The sequence below is a fragment of the Dermacentor silvarum genome, chromosome 9 (assembly GCF_013339745.2).
Source record: "Dermacentor silvarum isolate Dsil-2018 chromosome 9, BIME_Dsil_1.4, whole genome shotgun sequence".
NCBI lineage: Eukaryota > Metazoa > Arthropoda > Arachnida > Ixodida > Ixodidae > Dermacentor > Dermacentor silvarum.
Window position 1 is genome coordinate 161,217,633 of NC_051162.1, and position 21,789 is coordinate 161,239,421.

General features: G+C 47.9%; 1 protein-coding gene across 1 annotated transcript in view; it reads right to left on the reverse strand.

Moving 5' to 3' along the window:
• Positions 1–2,697: 2,697 nt before the first annotated feature.
• Positions 2,698–21,789, reverse strand: part of LOC119464601 (AT-rich interactive domain-containing protein 4B-like) — a 47,996-nt gene continuing 28,904 nt past the window's right edge. Inside the window, exons 11-21 of the mRNA XM_049655469.1 lie at positions 21,599–21,749; positions 20,851–21,186; positions 20,348–20,658; positions 19,826–19,942; positions 18,538–18,780; positions 17,699–17,777; positions 17,068–17,091; positions 13,699–16,663; positions 13,304–13,450; positions 12,350–12,487; positions 2,698–8,612 (exon numbers count right to left, since the gene is read on the reverse strand). Of these exons, the coding sequence (XP_049511426.1) occupies positions 8,506–8,612; positions 12,350–12,487; positions 13,304–13,450; positions 13,699–16,663; positions 17,068–17,091; positions 17,699–17,777; positions 18,538–18,780; positions 19,826–19,942; positions 20,348–20,658; positions 20,851–21,186; positions 21,599–21,749 (4,618 nt within the window). The 3' untranslated portion in view covers positions 2,698–8,505. The remainder of the gene's footprint in view (positions 8,613–12,349; positions 12,488–13,303; positions 13,451–13,698; positions 16,664–17,067; positions 17,092–17,698; positions 17,778–18,537; positions 18,781–19,825; positions 19,943–20,347; positions 20,659–20,850; positions 21,187–21,598; positions 21,750–21,789) is intronic.

Below are 21,789 nucleotides of genomic sequence, written 5' to 3' on the forward strand. Positions count from 1 at the left end.
AGTTGGAGTCATGCAGAACGACTACAGTTGCTGATAACCTGAAAGTGCTACGGCCAGTTCAACTAAGGAGAATCTGTATAAACGTATCGGCCAATTATGTAGGCTCATTTCCGTGACGTCACAGCGAATGATAAACAGCAGCTACATCCGAAAATAGCCATTCTCGAAGGATTGGGCCGACTGCCGTACAATACGTCGATATGCAAAGTTTTATTTGGGAATTCACTAATGTATCGACACCCCGTCGAAGCATGATACCACGAAGATTTATGCGATGACGATCAACGTTCCCACAGCGAAACAAAGTTAGTTTGGTTTTGTTTGAAACGTGAAAGGTTACGGCGCATCAAATTTAAACCAAGCTTGTCGTAAAAAGGTGCTGGAACCACGTACTGAGACGTGCTGTCTCATCATGGGGCTTTAATGATGCCCAAAAATAAAACGCTACAGGTATCGGCGCTCTATAAACCCGATAGAAGCGAAACCCACACACAAGATGAAGCACGCCAATGGACCAGGCAGCGTTGTGATCGCGCATCGCGCATTTTGGCCGCGTCTTAAGTGATGTCCCGAAGTCTAAAAAGCTCGGCGACGTAACCTACGTAACGTATCGGGAACATGTAGTACGTAGGAGCAGTCGCGACGCTACTTTTACGGGCCCTCTCCCGCGCCAACTACCGTTCGCACCACTCACCGATGAAACACCATGCCGCAGCCTTCCACGTCTACGTTACTGCATGTCGGCACGCTGCACTTGACGCCGTCCTCCGACATTGTTTCGAAGGAGAAAGTGCGCCTTCGGCGCCGAACACTTATCGCGCATCAGCAGCAGCAGCCGCTCCCAAATTGACAGACGCCATGTTACGTTGGTGGCGGAGAAAAGCCGGACAGCTGTTTCGTACGCTCGGTTGCTCACATTTGGTTCCAGTTCCACGAACAGCGTTGTAGTCGTGGTTGTAGCTGTACGTTTAGCGCGAAGCGTGAAATTTCTAGCCGGGAAGTTAGTTGTGTTGCGCCGGAGATATTTAATTTGTCACAATCAACCAACGTCGCATACGGCTACTATTTATCAACAACGTTATGAAACGTGTGTAGAAACTGTTGGATGCAACGGTAATTACCAGCTGGCGACTTTAGAATTGCTAGTAGGTACAGCAAGAGCGTGGCACCCGATCAAGCGCGCACGATGGGGGGGGGGGGGGGGGGGGGAGTGGGACGCAGGTTGATGCGCGCATAGCCTCCTGTGCCTGCTCGCGCTGCCTCCTGCTCGATGGCGGCGTAGCCACCGTCCGCTCTCGCTAGACGCCGGCTAGCGATAGCCGGCTATCGCATATAGGAGGCTGTGGAGGCTATGGCTATGATGCGCGTCTCCTTTCCTAGCACGTCCGTGGCTGCGCATGACTGTCAGCGCGACCGCGCGTGTGCAAAGAGTGGGCGTGCCGAGATGGCGTGGCATCATGTGCGCTGTCGTTTCGCACCTCTAGTACTGGAGGTAATGTAATCTCGAGTTTGAGGCGCGTGGAAGCGCGTTGCAGACGAAGCATTCTATCTCCACTGCCGGCGCTCTTCACGGTAGCGTCGTCCCACTGCGGGTGACACTATCAGCCGCGGGGGCGGAGTGGTCGCGAAAGCGTGGCTGGTTTCGCTTAATTCGTACCGGCGATGTGACGATATGTCGTCGACACGGCATGAAACCGTATCTTCCGTCACTGACTCTCAAATTCAACAAATTAATTTCTTTCTCATTCAATATTGCTTTTTTTTTTTCGTTTGCCTGATAATTCGGAAAACTTAGAGGCCCCTTCCGGGAAAGGTAAATCGATCGTTGACGGTACTTTACATAAACAGTCGAATTTCAACACAATATTTTGATATAAAAGTCGGGTAAACTGCCGATTTTACAAACTTCGTTATATGAAGGTTTAACTGTACTTGTTTAGACTAGTTCTTTACATTTTAAAACAGCTAGCTGTCCGACATTTCGTATTCCTGCAAGTGATTTCGCTTGTGTTAAATAGGTTTGCGTCAAAGGGATACTGTTGCTAGTGTTATGCTCTTGTGAAAGTTACCAGAAAAAAAAAACTATTTGTGCAGCAGATAACGAAACCCGATTTTCCGCCGAGTTTACTGCAAAAAAAAATTCTACAAAAAATTCTTATTTAAAAATAAAACCGTTTTTACGCCACCAAATCAAAGAAAAATTACAAAACCTGAAAAAGAAAACCTTAGTACACTGTACACGAAATAGTCAATGTCTCCATACCTTAAGTACTTAAAGAGTTCAGGTGTGGAGTTCACATTTGTGGACTCAACAAAGCTTGCAGAAAACTTCCGATTCCCACTCTGTTCTGCTGCTGTGCTTTTAACGATGCTGAAAATGTGAATGCGTCAAATGAAATCTTCGACAGACAAAATTAATTGCCTGACGGGGATACAAATGAAGCTCAATGTTTCACTAGAGGTTGGAATGCGCAACATTTTAGACTAGAGACACAGATGAGGAACACACACGACAGAGCGCTCTGTCGTGTGTTCCTCATCTGTGTCTCTCGTCTGAAACGTTGCGCATTCCAACCTCTAGTATACTATACCAACACGCCCAGTCTTCAACCTTGTCAATGTTTCAGCACTGCTCAGGCAAATTTTGCAACACTTCTTGAATAAAGTAGTCAAACAAAACAAGATTGAGCCATCAAGAGCAGTAGGATAAACATTTATTTTACTGGTGTATACTATGCGGGTGGATATCATTCTTTTATGGGAGACAAACACACAGCATGGCTACAGCAATAATTACATCTAAAAACTCATGCAAAAGTGCATTATGGGGAACTGTACAAGCACTTTCTCACGCTAGGACATTAGCGTGGACTTTCTGCCACAATGCACACAAGATCCAACAGGAAAACATAAATAAAAAATGGTGACGTTGCCTGTACCAATGCGACTGCGGTGTCAACACACATTTGCCGACAGTGAAAAAAGAAGCAGACACGCAGTTGTTACGCATCATAGAGTCTCTTCGCGTTCACCACGATGCGCCAGGCTTTGCGGCGTCGGCAACGTTGCATTGGCGTTCCTTTTCCATGCAGACTGCAGAAGGGAGAACGCAAATCACCACTGTCCTTTATCAGCATTCTCAACATCATTGCACCATAAGTCTTTTTACATCGACATTATGTACAGGAACAAAGAAAAGACTAACAAAGGAGACACACCAAAGTCTTAAATATATGTCTCTCTGTCCTCGACGTTTCTGAGCTGTCGGGCATGCATCACCGAGATTTTCGGACCGGCGACAACCAGGCATCCTCCGATCACCGCACAAGCAACGGTGTCCCATGCCGACATCCGCTTAAGTAAGAAAACGTTCTGGAAAAACAGATGCTCCTTCGGTAGACGAGCACGCAAACGCACGCACACACACAGACAAAAAGCATGACCTCCGACGAAAACACGATGCACTTGTCCCCTTCGGATGTTTAGATGCACTTTGGCCGATCTTTGGGCGTGGCACGCCGCAAAGGCTTCATAGAGCTTGACGGAATTGCAAAATCCTCTGCATTCACAGGCTTTACCGACTCAATATTGTCGACGGCTGCCAGGAACAGAATAGCTTCTATACATCCTCGAAAGAAAGGGTCTCCTTGAATGAACAAATAACTTAACATGAAGCCATCAGTATAACAAGAAAGAAGGGGTCGAAAGGAAATTGTTACCGCTACGATAGATATCAATGTCTTGCATAATAATCATGATTATTGTTGCAAAACAAACAGAAGCGAGAAGGGAAACCTCGTCAACTGCAAAATGTAACAATGACCAAGGCCATATGTACAGCCACAGAGATGTCGCTACAATGCGACACAGTGTAAAAACTTGTAAAAAAAAAAAGTCGTTAATAAATAATAAAAAAAACGAGTCCACTAAAAACTTGTAGCCTTTTCCCTCCATTTGTTGCATCATCACCAACTCGATCCGGTTATTGCCTTGCTTTATTTTTTTTTAATGTTACGAAGCCCTGTACTCAGGCTGGCCACCACTTGATCCTTCAACGAAGAGATTGGAATGGCCTCATCCACTTGGTCCCGCTACTGCAGGATTGACCACTGGCATAATTAGGTTATTTGCGTCATGGAGCGAGAAAGTTTGCACTCCCCTCCAACAAGCTGAGCCTCAGTACGCATTTGGAATCGCCATCTGTTGAACGCTTGGCCTCTCGCAGATACCTCGATACATACGTGATGGATGAGACGAGAAATGCCTCTGGGAGAAGCCAAACAAGTTTGCCAGTTGAGTTCAGAGAAGGTTGTCTGGCTCAACGTTTTCAGAGCAACACAAGCTGACAGCATACGGCCAGCTATGCAGTTCAAAGGTTGATTTCGCAGCAAACGTAACCTCTTCAGGTAACATATCCTGTGGGGGCGACCTCCCAGGGCAATAAAATGAACTTGACTGAAAAACAGCATTCCTTGAGCATCTGGAAGAAGTTTGTTTGCAAGCGTGAAATTCTTGCCGCAGTTGTAAAAACATTTAGTTCATGTCGTGCCAGCTTCACATGCTTGACAAAGCTATGAAACCTGTGCTAACAGAAACGAAGTGGAGTTACATAGTGTCCTGTAACCAGGGACATCGGCGATCAGTGCCTGGTGCGTACAAAATACACAACAGAAGGCAAGTGTCGGGGAAACGTGTCGCTAGTATAACCATTGTCACGGTACAAACCCCGAAATGCAAAAGGAAGTCATGTCACACTGAACGACAATCGGTGTTAACAATTTTGACACCCTAAATGCCACTCTCATGTTTAACAGGATGCAGCAGAAGTAACGTGGTTAGGAAAAGAGCAAATTATTTAAGCTAGAAATCCAAAATGTGTAACCTGGCGTTGCTGAAGCAGGCAAACTCACCAATAGTAATTAACTGTACGATACTGACCACTGACAGCAGTTAGTCACTGATGCTGACACACAAGTAAGGCCTAGATTCAGAAGAATGGAGTCACACTGAACCTCTTGACAACACTGTCTCAACGGCCACAGCGTACCTCATTCCAAGTACAAAGGACAATTCCTTGATTTGGATATTGCGAATCTCTCCAAACGTATATGAAGCATTAAAGAAAAGTTACATCATGATCTGGATGTGTCAGCACATCGCCTGTAACAATAAATGCCATCAAAGCTGCAAAACAGATCGCAATCATCTGAAAGCGTAAGACGACGATGGCCGCTTGAGATAACTACTTTCCATGAAATATTTAGCAGAGCACAATTTTAGTGAATGGCAGTAAAATGCATCCTTTGTTGGGAAACAACATGGCAGATTTACATTTGGGCAAGAGAACAATGGTGCTTCAGAGGTTGCCTGGCTTAATGGTTGAAAACATAAAGCGCCTTACAGTTTACTCTTTAAGAGAACGTCTAACCGATAATAAACTCAATGACACCGTAATATTTCTTTCCCTTTGTCGAGAAAAAGTGGTTCAAAAGGCGCACTGTGCAGACATCAATGCATAACCTCCAGGCCATCGTGTCGCTTCTCGCTTATAACCAATGATGAGATAGCAAGTGGGCGCTCTATTTTAAATAAAATAGTGTGCACCATCCAAGCCAAGTTTCACATGTAACGTTACGTAGGGGGAAAAAAAAACAGAGAAAAAAAAAAGATTGCACTCTTGTGAGTATCCAAATAACCTTTCTGACACATTATAAGCTACCACAAATCATATTTGTGCTTTACCTACACAGTATTTGCTTCATGATTCTCAATATCATGTGTACAGGCATCAAAAAGTGATTTTTTTTTTTTACAGTTCACGCCTGAACAGTGTCACCAATACAGGTTCACATGAATGCAGGTAGTATAAACATATGAACACAAGTTCAATATGTGACATGCATATCGTGTTGACAGAACATTAAAAGAAGAAAATGCGGCTGGCAACACTAGTGATCTGTCAAGCACTTCCTTTGATCATAAATTCTGTATCGAAAACTAAATCAATTTCCATGAAGAAAAAAACAACTATCATATCTGCACGAATACAATGCGACCACAAATTGAGCACAATTTGAGGAACTTTTTCTCGGTCCACCAAGCAGAAAAATAAATAAAGGAGCGCATAAATTAGGAGTGTGTGAATATTCGAAAATTTTAAATAATCAATCGAATATTGCCCTATTCGATTTGGTCTTCGAATCGTATAGTCACCATCTGTAAACGCTAATACATCTCGAATAATTTTCTAATACTTCAAGCTGTCAACAGCACCTGATCACACAAAACTGGAGCAAACGTACAATAAATTATATTCCTGCGGCCCCCGTAGACATAAAACATAGGAGTTGCGCAGTGGAGAGCGTTACGTTGCTCAGGGAACAAGACCTTAATGGCTAAACGGTGATAATTCGCAGTTTCCAAAGAGCCCTCCATATGTAAATAAGCTCCTTATTTTTTTTCCTAATGCTCCCTTTTGTGAGTCTTAATAAACACTTCACAACGCGCAATGAAATTGCGGAGACTCATCGACCAGGACATCAACCTTGTTTTATATTATAGCTGCAATGTCTGTTCATTATTGGAAAACTATTAGAAAAGTATTCCATTTCGATTAGATTTGCTTCTGACGCTAATTCAGTTCGGTTTTAAAAATTACAATTCGCATGCACCTAGCATGAATATAATGCAAAGCTTAATCATGGGCTTCGAACGTACTAGTGCGGTACTCTCTTTTGTCCCCCTTGGTACACCCCTCCTGCATATTTGCATATTCTCCCGACACTGTCAGCAGGCCAACTTCACTGCACAGCTCGGTCGTCTGGTGGTTGAGAACATTGCGCAGTGAAGGGTGAAACAAATGAATTTAAGAAATAATAAAAAAAAAAGCATTGTCCTCGGAGCGTCGCATGGCACAAGCACAGGCACTTGGTCAAGCTGATTATTTCTCAGAAAAAAAAAGAATCATGCTATATTCGTATTCGCAGAGTACTAAGTGACACAATGAAAATGCTACATTATACGCACAATGTTGCGACGGCAGTCTATGGCACCTTGAGAGTGTAGCGAGCGAGCACAAATTGTGGCCCTTCTTGGAATTTGCAAACCTTTAAATCACACCAAAAGCAGGCAAGGCACAATCTCTGCGCAATCAGATATTTGTGACCGTCTCTGACCAAAGACATCAATGCGCCAGTCATAAACCTTTGCAGTCATCATGCTGACATAGGAGCCTGAACTGCGACAACATATACGCTTTGTTTTTCTGCACTGCGTACTAAGCGAGGGCACAGAACTTGGCAACACCTCGTGATGGCTGAGCCAAGACGAGCCAAGACGCAAATCAAGAGGTAATAGCAGAACGTTACGTAGGCTCCTCGACGCTGCCAGGTGTGAAAGGCGATCGGAAATATGGCTGTTAATCCTTCTTGGTCCCAAATAGCTTACAATTAAGACCTTTCCGGGCAGCCTTGATACGGTCGCTCTTGCTCGATTTGCTTTAAAAAAACATTGCCACCTCCCAGTTTGGTAGAATCGTTAGCGAGTGCCCCTGGAACATGCCCTTAGAACATGCACACACACCTCAAGGTTCAAATTGTGAAGTGGCACCATTTTGCACAATTCGCTTCGACAAACTTCGCAATCACAAGAGAACGGCAGTGCGATCCTGAACATTGCAAGTCATGCTTTACACACTCAACAGGCTAAATGCAGTCCACGATTATGATACAACATAGATGGGCTGCCATGTGCCCATAATCTGATACCGTCAAATCTCATTATAACAAAGACACATTTGGTACGAAAATACCTTCGTTATATCTGACATTTGCTACAAACACATATTTGTAAAACGCTCACATTGGCGAGAAAATCCTAATTTATTTCGAAATATCCGCGCTCGTTATGTAGAGGTCTGACTGTATTCAGATTGTGGTAGATTATTTAGGTTATAGGCTTAATAAGATTAAATACATTTCTTCTGGCAACAAAAAAAATCAACAGCACACTTCACAACCTGCAAAAAACTAGCTCCTTTTCGACAGTGAGCAAGCCCGTCTCAACCGAGAGCCCAAGATCTAGGATCCCTGTTCAAAGTTTTGAGTCATAGCGGTTACAGTATGTGGCAAGCGCAGCAGACTCCGGATCTTGCGATTACTAGGCGCACAGATTCAGAGCTCTTGACACAATTGGAACACTTAAAACAAACGCGGGACAACACAAACAGCTTGGAAAACAACTAGATACACAAGGACAGGGCACACCGGGCACCGTCATGAGATGTGCGGGCAAACCGAAGAACAGAGAGGGTTTGTTGACGATGGCTGATGATGAAAAGAGGCAGCGCACAGTCACCCCTCGCCAGTGGCGTTGTTGGCAAGGGAGGCAATGAATTTCGAGGTGAGCACTGCTGGGACTGGTACACCGCGCTGGAGGACAGTCGCGGAGGACAAAGATGGAGAATGTGAAGAGGCGATGGGGAACGGTGAGCGCCGGGGTGTGGCGTTATGATGAACACTGCACTTCGACGGGCCGCGGCGAAGTCGGGGGAGAAGAGCAGACCCCTGGCTGAGAGACGATGACCGCAGAGATGCTCGGCAGCACAGGCGCACCTGCAAGACGGCACGTACCAGTCAAAACACTTCCTGCTTTCGGCCTGCTTCAAGTCACGATGATGCAATCCAGTGATAGAGTCGACACTTGTTATAACAAAAGTAGCATCCGACATCTATTCCTTTATATTTATACAACTCTGCCAGCCTGAGCGCCATGCTTTGGGCAGGAGAAGGCAATACAATGTAAGAACGAAAATATTAACAATATGTGCTAAATAGTACAAGTACAGCTGTTACACAGCAGTAAAAAGAAACACTACAATAACAAGCTTCACTAACAAAGAACCTACACATCACTTGTCACATAAAGCTGGGCGAATGAACATTAATATGCACATGAACATCCATTTGGGAAAATACTAAATATTCAGTGCATGAGCAAACAATGATACATTTGACATGACAGGGTGTCTACCAAGTTGACATTTTCAGATTCCCTGAGTTTTCCAGGTTTTCCCTGAGTGATTTTGCTAAATACAATGAGTGAAATGGAACTTTCTTTTACATCGTTACACAGTTAAACCTCGATATAACGAAGTCAATAAAAAAATTGGCAATTTACTTTGCTATATAGAAATTTGAGCTTTTTTGCAAGCAGCCACATGTAAGTCAACCATTTGACCATCTGTGTCCGCAGCAGTTTCCATTTACTGCATCCTTCATAGCGACAGTGAAATTTCGTTTTATTAAAGTCGTCTATATACAGTGAAATCTCGATGATACGAATCTCACGGAATCACGAAAAAAGTTTGTATTAGCCGAATTTCGTATCATCGAAACACAATTAAAACTAGCTAAATTAAAGAGTCGAGAGGTGAACTCACTCAGGCACACGTACGTAAAAAGCATTTACAGTATAGACCACTTATAACATAACCGTTTATAGTGCAGAACTGGCTACAACGCGGCCTTTTCCGACTCCCGTTTACCCTCCCATAGAACTCCATGTATATGCATACCGCTTACAGTGCAGCCGCGTGAGACGAAATTGCCGCGTCCGCGGGAAAATCTTGCCGACAAGGGCGGTAGCGAGCATGAGGTGCGCCCACCGATGGGAGAGGAGATCAACGAGGCCGATGCGGAGGAGGAGCATGAGACGTGGAGCACAAGTCGAAGGGCGATAAAGTCGTCACCGCGCGCTGTATGTGCGAGTGAAAGCGTGCGGGGGACGCGTGCCTTCCCGGACAGCAAATGCACAGCGGAGAGCAAACACGACTTCCGTTGCGCAAAAGGCCGTGGGGGTAAGGGAGGGAGGGAGGGGGGGGGCAACGCTGTGCTACGGCGCCAGTATCTTGCAACCGAGCGCAAGGGTAACTGGCGACGCAATCTCCACATGCGAAAGGAGCAAAGCCGGAAGGTAGCGCGGGAGGAAGGGAGAGGGGGGGGGGGAGGCGCCCTCCGTATCTTGAAAGCGATCTCCACACGGCTCTGACCTTTGTATGCGCTGTGCTTACGCCGCTCAGTTTCCGTTGAAGCGATAAACCGCACGAACCTTCGCTTGCTGCGGCGGCCGCGTGTGGGGAAGCGCGGCCGCCGCAGCGAGCGAAGAGACAAAAAGAGCACAAAAGCAACAAAAGCGCCACCGCTTCAAACTCCTCGCGCCCAGTCACGGCTTCCGTGCTGTCCAGCGCCGCGTCCGCGCCTCCGCACCAAAAGAGAAAGGGAAAACGCGCTTACTGCGCGCTGTTTTCTTTCGCGGCCGTCGGTGGGGCGGCATTTATTCGTATCAACCGACGCTAGTCGAAAATCGATTCGTAACAACCGTTCTCTAGCACGTTGCAAAGTAATGGGGTTCGGCCGGGACCTCAGAAAAATTCGAATCATCCGGAAATTCGTATTAGCCCTGATCGTATCATCGAGATTCCACTGTATACACACTTTGTCACATTGAAGATCAAAATACATAGTGCTCTATAGACAAGAAGTTATAAGAAGTGAAATACTTTGTTATGTATATCGAGGTTTAAATGTAAGCACATATTCGTTACACGCTATCATCAGGAAGAAAAATGTAATATTTACTTAGCTGAAGCGATAATTCATAATAACTGCATTCATTATACAGTAGAACCCCGCTGTTACGTTCCCGGGTGCTGCGTTTACCCGGCTGTTACGTCGTTTTCGGCCGGTCCCGGCACAGCTCCCATAGAACCCAATGCATTGGTAACCCCGCTGTTACGTCGCAACTGTGGGACCGTTCCCGCATCATACGTTGCGAACTGCCACACCGCGCCGGCCCGAGCGGCCATTTTGACTTTTCATGTCGCTCGGCTTGGTTGCTTGACGATGGCATTGGCCGCCCAAAGTGCTGGGGGCGACATTTATTACGTATTTTCGGTTTCCGCCAGCAAAAGTATGGCCTTTGATATCCGCTTTTGCTATCTAAAGATGATGCTTATGACGCATTGCGGCCCTAAAATTGGTTTTGGCTCATAGATGTTCCGTATAAAGTTCAAAGGCGATAACGCCGTCGCCGCGCGCCGTATGCTTTCTTTCGCGCGCGAGACGCAGTCGTCGGCTCCCCTCGCACGCTTTCACTCGCACATACGGCGCGCGGCGACGTATGCTGTATGTGCGAGTGAAAGCTTGCGAGGGAAGCCGCGCGGCCGTATGCTGAATGTGCGAGTGAAAGGTTGCGAGGGGAGCCGACGACCGCGTCTCGCGCGCGAAGGAAAAGCAGAGAGGAAGCGCGCCTCCTTCCGTTGCACTCGAGGCACCAGCGAGGGAGAGGGGGGAGCGGGCAGCGTTGTGCTCTGGCATCATACTGCGCGGCGGCGCGCGCGCGGTCCCGCGGGCCGTATCTTGAAAGCGATCTGCGTGGGGGCAGATTCTACGCAGTGTAGGTGCGTCGGCGGCTCGTGGCTTTGTGCGTGCTGCGTGTTCTCGGCGCTCAGTTTGGGTTGAAGCGATAGACAACAGCACGAAGGTCACTTCGCTCGCTTCTGCAGCGACGCTTAACTGCGCGTGTCCGCGCTCATCGAGTGTGATGTGTTCATGTTTGCCTGTGGGCGCTGACACCATGTTTGTTAATTAGTTAATAACCGAATGTTTACAAGTTTATACAGACGATAAAACTACTATTCTTTGTATAGCTCATCGCAATCGATACTTCGGCTGTCGGACGAAACTACTTTTTGTCGCACGTAAGAATTAAAATAATATTGTGTGCAGTTCAACACTACTCGCATTTCTCAATTTTTCCTGTTTCCTGGCTCTTGCGTTTCCCGGCTCTTACGTTATTTTTTTTACGGTCCCGTGAAAAACGTAACAGCGGGGTTCTACTGTATTAAGGTTTGACTGTTTCCAGAATGCTGCTCACCTCCCCGTGAAACACACTGCATTACCTTATTAACTTAATTTTCTTTCGAAAAGCTTTGAAGTTCACATTATCTTGCTCACAGTCTTGTTTCTTGCTCTGCGAGTTGCATTTTATTCCGACTAGCTTCTTCCAAGTCTACTTAAAGACGAGGCTGTCACTCATTGCTCCCCTTTTCTATTCTATTAAATGTTCATTCACTTCCTTCAAATTTACACATTTCAATTTTGCCATTTTTACCACTTCTGCACACTGCCAATGTAACTGTCATACGGGTAACGTTTAAAGACCACCCTCCCTATTAAAAAGAAAAAAAAAAGTTCATTGGTGGCATTTCAGAGAGCCCCTTTCAAGATCAATATGGATTGAAAGAAAAAACAAACGGGTTCTCGAGATGGTTTTGGAAACTCCAACTCACTTGATTCCTTTTTCTTGGCACGCTTGCGCCGCCGGTCTATGACGGCCACTTCGGCTTTCAGCTGCATGTAGACCTTACGGAGCTCTGTTAACCGGTCCTGAAGGACTGCTATCCGCTTCTCGGCGTCCATGTTGCCATCTGCAGGTGAACACACAAATAGAAGGACACTTCACATATTGAGGCAATTGCAGCCACGACACAAAAGTGCAGTGCTTCAACCTTACAGTTCCTGTGATGTGCATCAACGTACAAAGGAAACACTGAAAAAAATTCATCGGCCCATCCACTCCGTGAAGATGGTTAACCAGCGAAGCTGAAACGTGCGGCCCCGGTGTTTATCACTGGGTTAATCGCGAGGGTTCATTAAAGTATTTCACAATTATGAGGTTACACACACGTTTGGCTGCGACGGAGAGAACGACCTCACTTATGGAATGCCCGCAGTCCGCCATTGTCGCTTGCGTTCCATGTTTCGAGTTTGCTCGGCGACGTGGTTAGCAGCATTGGCACGCCACTGCCACTTGCGATTCTTCGAAATTAAATTGCTTCCAAATTAACTCTCTCCGTTACGTAAGAAAATGAATGGCTCATACCCTCTTAAGCAATAGCTCATACCCCCGTAAACACGGCCTCCCCATTATGACGACAGAAGAGAAGTGAAATTCTACGCTGGAATGATGAGCGGCAACGCAGCCAGCTGCGGAAGACGATGACAATGCTCGAGCCAATGCTGATAACGATAGTTTTCTGTGGACAGGCGACGCACAGACGCTTTTTCATTTCACCTAGCCATATAAAACTTCGCTTTAAAAAATGCAAAATGAAATTGGGAATTCCCAAACTTTCTGTCCTCAACCCCAGGTTATCTTTGACAATGCACAGTTCTTCAACGTGCACTAAGTGCAAAAAAATAAAAGCGAAAGGCCTATCGGGAACTCTGGGACCTCTACGTACCCAGAGGCAGGTCAAAGTTGAACTTGGATGGCCGGTGGAAGCTGCCCATGTGCATGCTGCCAGGCGTCATGGCTGTGCACGTAGTTGCTGTGGACGTTGGCGTGCAGGAGCGGCTGTCACACGTGGACGACATTGGCAACGAAGATTCTGCAGCAGCAAATACAAGAGACGAACGGCTTGCGAGGTGCTCAGAGTCCCCGCCATGTGAGGGGTTTCAAGACAGGGAGACAAAGTCAATGGGGTAAGCGCTAGGTGCTGCAGTGACAGCTGTTCTGTTTGTAGTAGTACACAGGGCGAGTTGGTACCAGTTCACTGTGGAAAGGCCCCTCGTTATACGCGCCATTCCCAAAATGAACAGCTGTTCGCCGTACCGTAAAAAGATTTACGCCACTCACCTCTCCGTGATGTCCGGTGCGTCTTCCCTTTCGAGTCCCTGCGCACCGCAGAGAGAAGTGCCTTGCGTGCTGCTTTTCTCGCCCGCTTTCCATGTCTAAGGAGCTGTTCGTCGTCGCGCGAAGCCGGCCGCTTCGTCCCAGCCATCATTTTGTGCCGCTCAGCTGAAGAGGCGCTGTCTGTCTCCCTCGACGATGAGGAGTCATCCTCGCCGCCTTCTTTAAAGCCAACTGCTCCGTCTGCGGAACCCCGGCTGTTCTCCGAGTCTGCAGACATGGTGCTCTCTCCGTCGAGGCCGTGAAAGTTGTCACCTTCTCGCCGCGGCGAGCCCGCGATCGACGAAGAGGGCGAGTCATTCTCAGCGCCGCCGCTGTCGTCTGGAGTCGTCGGGGGCGTGTTGTCCAGAACGGCTGCCGATGGATCTCCGCTCGACGGCCCTGCCAGGGCTGCCTCGGCAACAGATGTGAAGATGTCCATTTTTGAAGGGCCTTGTTGCTGCTGCTGTTGCAGCTGCGGCGGTTGCTGTGCCTGCTGCTGAGGTTGATGGTGCGAGGAATGTGGGTGATGCATGTGCTGATGATGCTGGTGGTGGTGGTGATGGTGATGATGGTGGTGATGACCGTGAGCATGGTGATGCTGGGGCTGCTGCAACGCTTCGTCGTCACCCTCACGTGTAGGACTTGCCGGAACCTTCTCTTCGCACAACAAGAAGAGAGAGTCGGCAGACTCAGCCTGAGACTCTGTCGTCGCCGCCGCTGCCGTTGCTTTCATCTCTACTTCCTGACCGCACACCTCAGCCAGAGTTGACAGGTAGTCGTGGTGGAACGGTGGTGAGGGGCGCGCAGCGGCCTTGCGCTTCTCGCGTTTTATCTTGCCTGCAAATGTTCTCTCGACATCTCCCGTGTCATCGGAATCATCGTACGAAGCACTGCTCATTAGCTTCTTTCGCTTTCCCTTCTTGCCGGCTTCTGGGTGTTCCTTGCTGGCCTTGCGGATTTTGCGTTTTGCCTTCTTCATGCCAGATTCGGTCGGTTCCTCGCTGCCATCCGCGTTCTTCAATTTTTTTCGCTTCTTCACCACTCGCTGCTCTCCATCACCGACTTTTCGGCACTTCTTCAAGCGTGGCGCCTTGGTGGCCGTGCCATCTGCCATCAACTGACCTTTCATCTTTTTACGACCTTTGAGCTTCCCTTCAGCTCCAAATTTCGTCTTTGACCCCTTAAACTTCTTCCGCTTAACCGTCCGCTTTGCCGTGGGTTCGCTGCCTTCGGCAGGGCCCACTTCAACTTCTGCAGCTGACACAACTGTCTCACCACACACCGGTGGGAATTCGACAGGCTCGCTGATGCCCTTCATGCCTTCCTCTTCGACGCGGAGGACGTTGGAGTTGCTGCCGTCGTCGCTGAGCGAGAGGGCCACCTTGTAGAAGTCTTGCGTGGACGCAGACTCCGACTCCTCTTTAACAAATTCGATGCGGTCCACAACACTCACCGACGGCTCCCTGTCAGCACTCTCCACTGGGCTAATCGGCTCGGCGTTGTCGTCATCCTCGTCCTCTTCCTCCTTGGGCAGCTCTTCGTCTTCCTCATCCTCTTCCTTGCAGACGTCAAACTCCGAGGCAGGGAGCGAATGCTCTGGCGCAAGCAGGGCGTCCCTCTCTGGACCCTCCTTGGCAACTAGCGAAGGGGGTAGAAGAAGCACGTCACTGATGCTTTCCGCCGCAAGCTCTTCCTCCTCCTCAATGTTGTCCTGGTTCTCGATGGCCGGTGGTGAGGACGGGATTTCGACCTGCGGTTCGACCTCAGCCTCCTCCTCTTCTTCCTCCTCCTTCTCTTCATGGACGTCCTCCTTGTTTGACACCTCTTCGTGTTTCAGCCAATCAATGTGCTTCACTGCCTCTGGCTCTGGTGCTGGTGGGAAAATGGTGATCACACGTGTCGCAGTGATGGTAGGAGGCCTACTTGTCTCGATGGGGGGAATGACCTCAGGATGTTCGATTTCCTTTGGCTCCTCCTCGGCGACCTCACTTTTCTCTTCAGCAATGGCGCCTTCGTTCTCCTGTTTCAAAGAAACGGCTGCAGCAGCAACCACTTCGGGCTCAGTGGGTGGCTGTTCCTCGTCATCGGCTACATCTTCCGCTTTCTCGTCCTCAAAGATTACCAGGCTGCCTTCTTCCAGCAAGCTGTCCTCTTCGTCGGCGACAGTGGTGTCGAGGACTTCCTCGACCTCCGTCACTTTCGCGGCTTCCTCGTCAATCTGCATCGTCATCTCAGGTTCACTCTCCTCGTCGCCTCCTTCTGCGGCGGCATTCTCTTGTGCGTCCTCTTTGCTCTGAGCTCGCGCAGCTGCAACGAATGCAGCCAGACTTGTGGCCGAGCCCTCGTCAATATCTGTGTCCTCGTCGTCACACTCCATCTTCTCCTCCGCTTCCTCCGGAGGCTCCTCCTTCATCACAACCTCGTGATCCAAGATGTCCGGCTTTGGCTCTGGGCTCGGCAATGGAGCATCTTCGCTGGAGTCGGTGGCCATGGCCGACATAGTCTTTTCCGTCTCCTCTGATGGTTCTCCGGGTTCAATTTTGATCGAGATGTGGCTCTTCAAAGAGACATCGTCATCGTCGTCGCCCGAGCCTTCGTCGTCATCATCCGGACCAGGCGGCGAGTGCGTTCCCGACTTCCGCCGGCTCCGACGCCGCGGCTCTGAGCCGCTGGTGGACAGCTGATCGGAGGCCAGGACTCGCTCTGACCGCGAGGCCCGTGTGGACACGGCGTTCGGCGAGGGCTTCCCAGGAGGCGGAGTCGCAGACAGGGCCCTGCTACGGTTGGACGAGACACTGGGTGGACGACCTCTGCGCACCGTTTTCTTGCTCGAAGACGGAGACTCCGATGAGCTGGGGGCATTGTTCGGTGTGCTTTGGGCTGGCGATGGTTGGTTGCCGTTAGGGCCGGACTGTGCCTTCGGCTGTGGCTGGAAGTAAAGAAAGGAGCACATTGAGTATGAGGTAACTGAGCATCAATATTTTTTTTTCTCTTCCAAATTCAGCGTGGGAGATCATTCATAAGTACAATTTTTCACCTGCTTCAGAAGCATACTCACAAGAAATTGCAATGCACGTTTACCAAGTGACAGTTTCACTGCTGCATGCATTAGTGGCTCACATAAACGTTTGTTGGCTTCAATGAAAGTGAATAGCTGCCCAAATTAGCAACAATCCCAATAACGAATTGTCATCTGTAAAACTCTACACCTGAAGCATAAAGCCGTACTCTTGCTCGCACCTCAAAGCCAATTTCATAAAAGGGGAACATTCCTCTAAGCGAGTGGCTAGGCTTAAAGCTTGACGCAACACAAACAATGTGAGATGAACTTACCGAAGCATCTGCCTGCTGCTTCTCCTGAAAGCAATAGAAAATCCCACATTGTAGGTTGCATATATAGAAGGTCACAATAGTGCATTCAAACAGAGACAAACAAAATTCAAACAGGATCACATATTACTTCCAACTTTAGAACAGCAATTTGATGTACAGGGTAAGCTGACGCAGGATCCAAAAGAGTCCTTTGTTTTGGCATCATGATTTCAAGTGAAAGAAACACAAAATTACTGATTGTTACACCTGGAACCGATGTGCTCACCAGCATGACTCAAAGGATGCACAACCTCCCCCCCCCCCCCCACTTCCCATAAAGCTGCATAACATCTCAGCCATTGTTAAATGATTAACTGCACAGATAAACACACAGCATGCAAGGAGACATGGGCAGTACAAGAGCAATCTACCGAGTGAGTTTAGCGACTGTTTCACAACAGGATACATAATCCAGTGTAACTTGCTGCCTGCTTGCACAGACAAAATACAGTGTGCTTGACTGAGCAATTAATTTGCGCTTACAGGAATGTGTCAAATAGCCCACCAAGATGTTGTAATCAATTATAAAGTGTAATCAAACCTTAACCCAACCAAATCTAAGAAGTCAAAGCAGTTGAGAGTCCAGGCTCACCTTCTGCAGGCGTTTCCTTCTCGATGTTTTATCCGTGACATTCTCTACAATGCGGTTTTTCCTGACCCACTCGTCGTACCTGATATGGGTAAAATTTTGGGAAAATATAAGCACGCTCGATTTCAGTTCGGGTAACACAGACACCATTAACCTTTAAACACTAAAGCAAAACACTAAATCAGTTCAGATGGATAAAGTGTTGGTTGAAAACTCTGTCATCGTTAATTTCGAAATAATAGCTTGATTATTAGAAGCGAAAATGAAGGTCAAAGTTTCCGTTTTTGAATTTCGCACCGAATCGCCAGCTCGGGTACGTCACTGTGACAGTCACGGATTTCGAAGTATCTTTTAATAATTAGGCCACCTTGGCCCAGCAAAAGTTACCGAAACTCGCCATGTTCAATCTTTGGCTCCTTTGGAACACAATGTAGTCGATATTTACCGCTAAAGAATTACTAGGCCCTGGACGCCTACCGCCTCTTGTTACTGCGCTTTTGAGCGCAATAGAAGACACCAATTTTCTCCTTAGTGTCCCTTTAGGCAGGTCTGCCGCTCCCAGATCAGCACACAAGAAGCGCTCAATGTGCTCTCCCTGTCTACGATAAGTACCGATGCAGGCAAAAATTACGTATCTGTTGCTCGTGAATAAACAATGCAATTCGCAAGAGTGTTTAGGCTTTTCCAATTCAACGAAATGCTCGATTTCTCGAATCCCATAATTCTCGGGTGCAACTGACTTCGATAAAAGGTTTAACTGCATAACGAGGAATCTAAATGCAGCACTATCGCAATTGCCGAGAAAACCAGAGCGCTTCCGAGAGAAAGGCTGCCGTTCTTACCGCATGTTCCAGCCCGTGTAGTGGACGTAGAACTTCTTCTCGCTACACTCTTCCTCGATACGTAGCACTTTCGCCTCGTAGATCTTGAGCTGCCGGCCGCGCCCGTACTTGACCTTGACCCGGTCGCCCACGTCAATGCTCATGTCCAGGGAGCACCTGCGCGTCGGCTCCCCACTCTCTGGCCGGGGAAGCGGCTCTGGCTTTGTTTCTGGCTCAACTGTGGCGGCCGCTGAACTGCTTGTCCTGCAACCGGAAGACGGCGCAGCGGCCAGACTGCCCTGAGGGTGCATTCGAACACTTGCTACAGACGGCTAGACATCAACGAGAAGGGCAGCCATCTTATGCTTCAATTCAGTATTGATGAAGCCGGCAAACAAGACCGCTTCTTGAAGACAGCATTAAAGATGGCATTGAAATAAAGCATGACAACCAAATTTTGTTTGTTATATCTGACAATTTGTTATATCCGTGTTCGTCACATCAAAGTCTGACAGCATTCGATATGACACTCAGCTTTTTTCTTTCTTCTAGATTAGATTTGAAATCTACTCTCCAGTATTTGCACAAGTCTAGCTACTGGACTAACAAGGAGAAAGAACTTCGACAAATAGCATGAGACAGTTACAGTGGAATCTCGATGATACGATTCCGCACAATACGTTTTTCAGGATACAGTGGAATCTCGATGATATGAATCTCACGGGGTCACAAAAATATTCGTATTAGCCGAAATTCGTATCATCGAAACACAATTAAAGCTAGCTAAATTAAAGAGTCAGAGGTGAACCCACTCAGGCACACGCACGTAATAAGCATTTACAGTATAGACCACTTATAACGTAACCGCTTATAGTGCCGAACTGGCTACAATGCGGCCTTCCATAGAACTCCATGTATACGCATACCGCTTACAGTGCAGCCGCTTGAGATGAAATACCGGTTATAATGCAGCTTCCGTGGGGAAATCTCGCCCACAAGGGCGGTAGCGAGCACGCTTCTCAACGTTGTGCGCCCACCGATGGGAGAGGAGATCAACGAGGGCGATGCGGAGGAGGAGCATGAGACGTGGAAAACATGAGTCCAAGGGTGATAAAATCGTCGCCCTAATGCATAAGTTGATACTCTTAAGTCGAGTCATTGTAATAACCGATATATCGTTATAAGTGAACTGCACTATAATCAAATACTACGTCGCACTAATATCTACCCATTCACACGCGTCAATGCCAACTCGTGTCAATCATATATCCTTACTGATGGCAAAGTGTGGAAATTCAAAGCCACGTACTTGTCTTCAACCTTTTCCTTTTCAACCGGCTCTTCTGTCTTGTTCTTTTGGGCTGAAAAATAAGAGGCGCTACGATTGACAGAATTCAACGATAACAATGATAACCATAAGGCAGTGCTACAGAGTCACAGACACCGAATAGGTGCTTGACACTACAATCATATGCAAACCAATGCAGAAGATACACGCAATCCTGCATTTAGAAAAAAAAAATGTTTTTTCTAAAAATGTTGACACAAATTTTACGAGGCACAACAATGGCACAATATTACCAGGTCAACACAATACCAACAACTGGACATGATGTACAGTACGGCCCACTGTTAAACGAATCCTGCCAATTGAGATTTGGATACCAATTACAGCTCTATTATAGCACAAGGCATACAAACAATTTCGGAATTCATAGATGACAGTCTAATGTGCCCTCTCAGTTTTTTTTTTTTCTCTCAAGAGAGTACAGCCACCAACCGATAATTAGAACTTCGGGGACCACCTACATGTTAAGTGAACAAAATGAACCAAGTGAAATAAGGACGAAGAGCAAATGCCCGTCTAGCTTCAGCGAAAGCCCATACCTGCCGCTTCGGCGTGGTTGTAGGAGTAGTAGTCTCTGCGTCTTTGGACTTGGAGGCTCGCGACTTTTCTGCCGGGGTCGGCGTTGATGCAGTTGCTGCCACCGCCGCTGCTGCTGGCTCCTTCGCGGAGTCGGTGTCGGCGCTCTCGACACTCTCACTCTTGCGTTGCGACGGCGGAGGCACGGACGATGACTTGGCCTCCCGCTTTTCTGGGCTGTCATGCTTCTCACGGCGGGCATCTTCCCTTGTTCGGACCTGTTTCGGAGTCGCGGCCAAGCAAACAAAAGAAAGAGAAGAAACAACATTTCAGACTTTCGACGGTGTCTGTAACAGTTCTTGAGGGGGAAAATTCAAGGTGTTAGAGGTAGACAAAAGAGAGAAATAAGTGGAACTGCATTAGTAAATTACCCTTTTTAACATTACCAATAAAAAAGGCAGCACACCCACCTTAGTGTCATCCTGGCTCACAGTGGCTGCTGCCACTACTGCTGCTGCTGCTGCTGCTGCTGCTGCCGCAGCTGCAGCCACAGCCGCAGCAGTTGGCTTGGCAGCCGAAGCTGGAGATAGGGCCGACGCTGTACCATTACCACCACTGCTGCTCTCTTCGTCCTGCTTGACCCTGGACGTTCGCGATGGTCTCGGCTTTTCTGGAGGCGGCTCCTCTTTGACCACAACAGGGGGAGTTGCGGCCGCTGCTGCTGCAGACTTGTCCTTGGCCTTCTTGTCGTCCTCTTTTTCCTTGTCCTTGTCTTCCTCTTTGGCTTTCTCTTCCTTCTTCTTCTGCTACAGATCAAGGGGGGGGACAGTGCGAGAAAAGCGCAAGATAAGTTGCAACTTTCACACCCACCGCGAAGCCTCGTGCTACATTGCAAGCAGTCCGCTTAATGCATACACTGCATGCGTTTGGGGTGTATGGCGGCATGCAACATCGTTTCAAATGAATACATGGCACTACTTTTCGTGGCAATCGTGGCTAGCTTTCTTCTGGGAAAATATGGCTTCTCGACAACATGCAGCTGAAGCATTCAAAGCCAATGCGGTGTCAAAAACGGCACCAACACAAAGAGCATCGTTCCCTTTGCTGCATTTACTCCTCGTCGATTTGGCCCACCGATTTGTGGGGAAGTGACTAATTCTGCACTACCAACACTATACAAGCCAGACATGCACAGTGGAAACGACATGTACTTGTTACCTCTTTGTCCTTGCGAGCAAAGAGGGCCAGTCCCCGGTCCTGGTTGCGGGTCATGATGCGGTCCGACCGGTGACGCACCCTTCCCGACCGCGGGTTCGACACCATTGTGCAACCGAGCTTTCGGTAGAAGTCTTCAAAGCTCTGCAGGTACCTTCATGGGAGCGACAGAACAGGGAAGAGGGGGAGAGTCA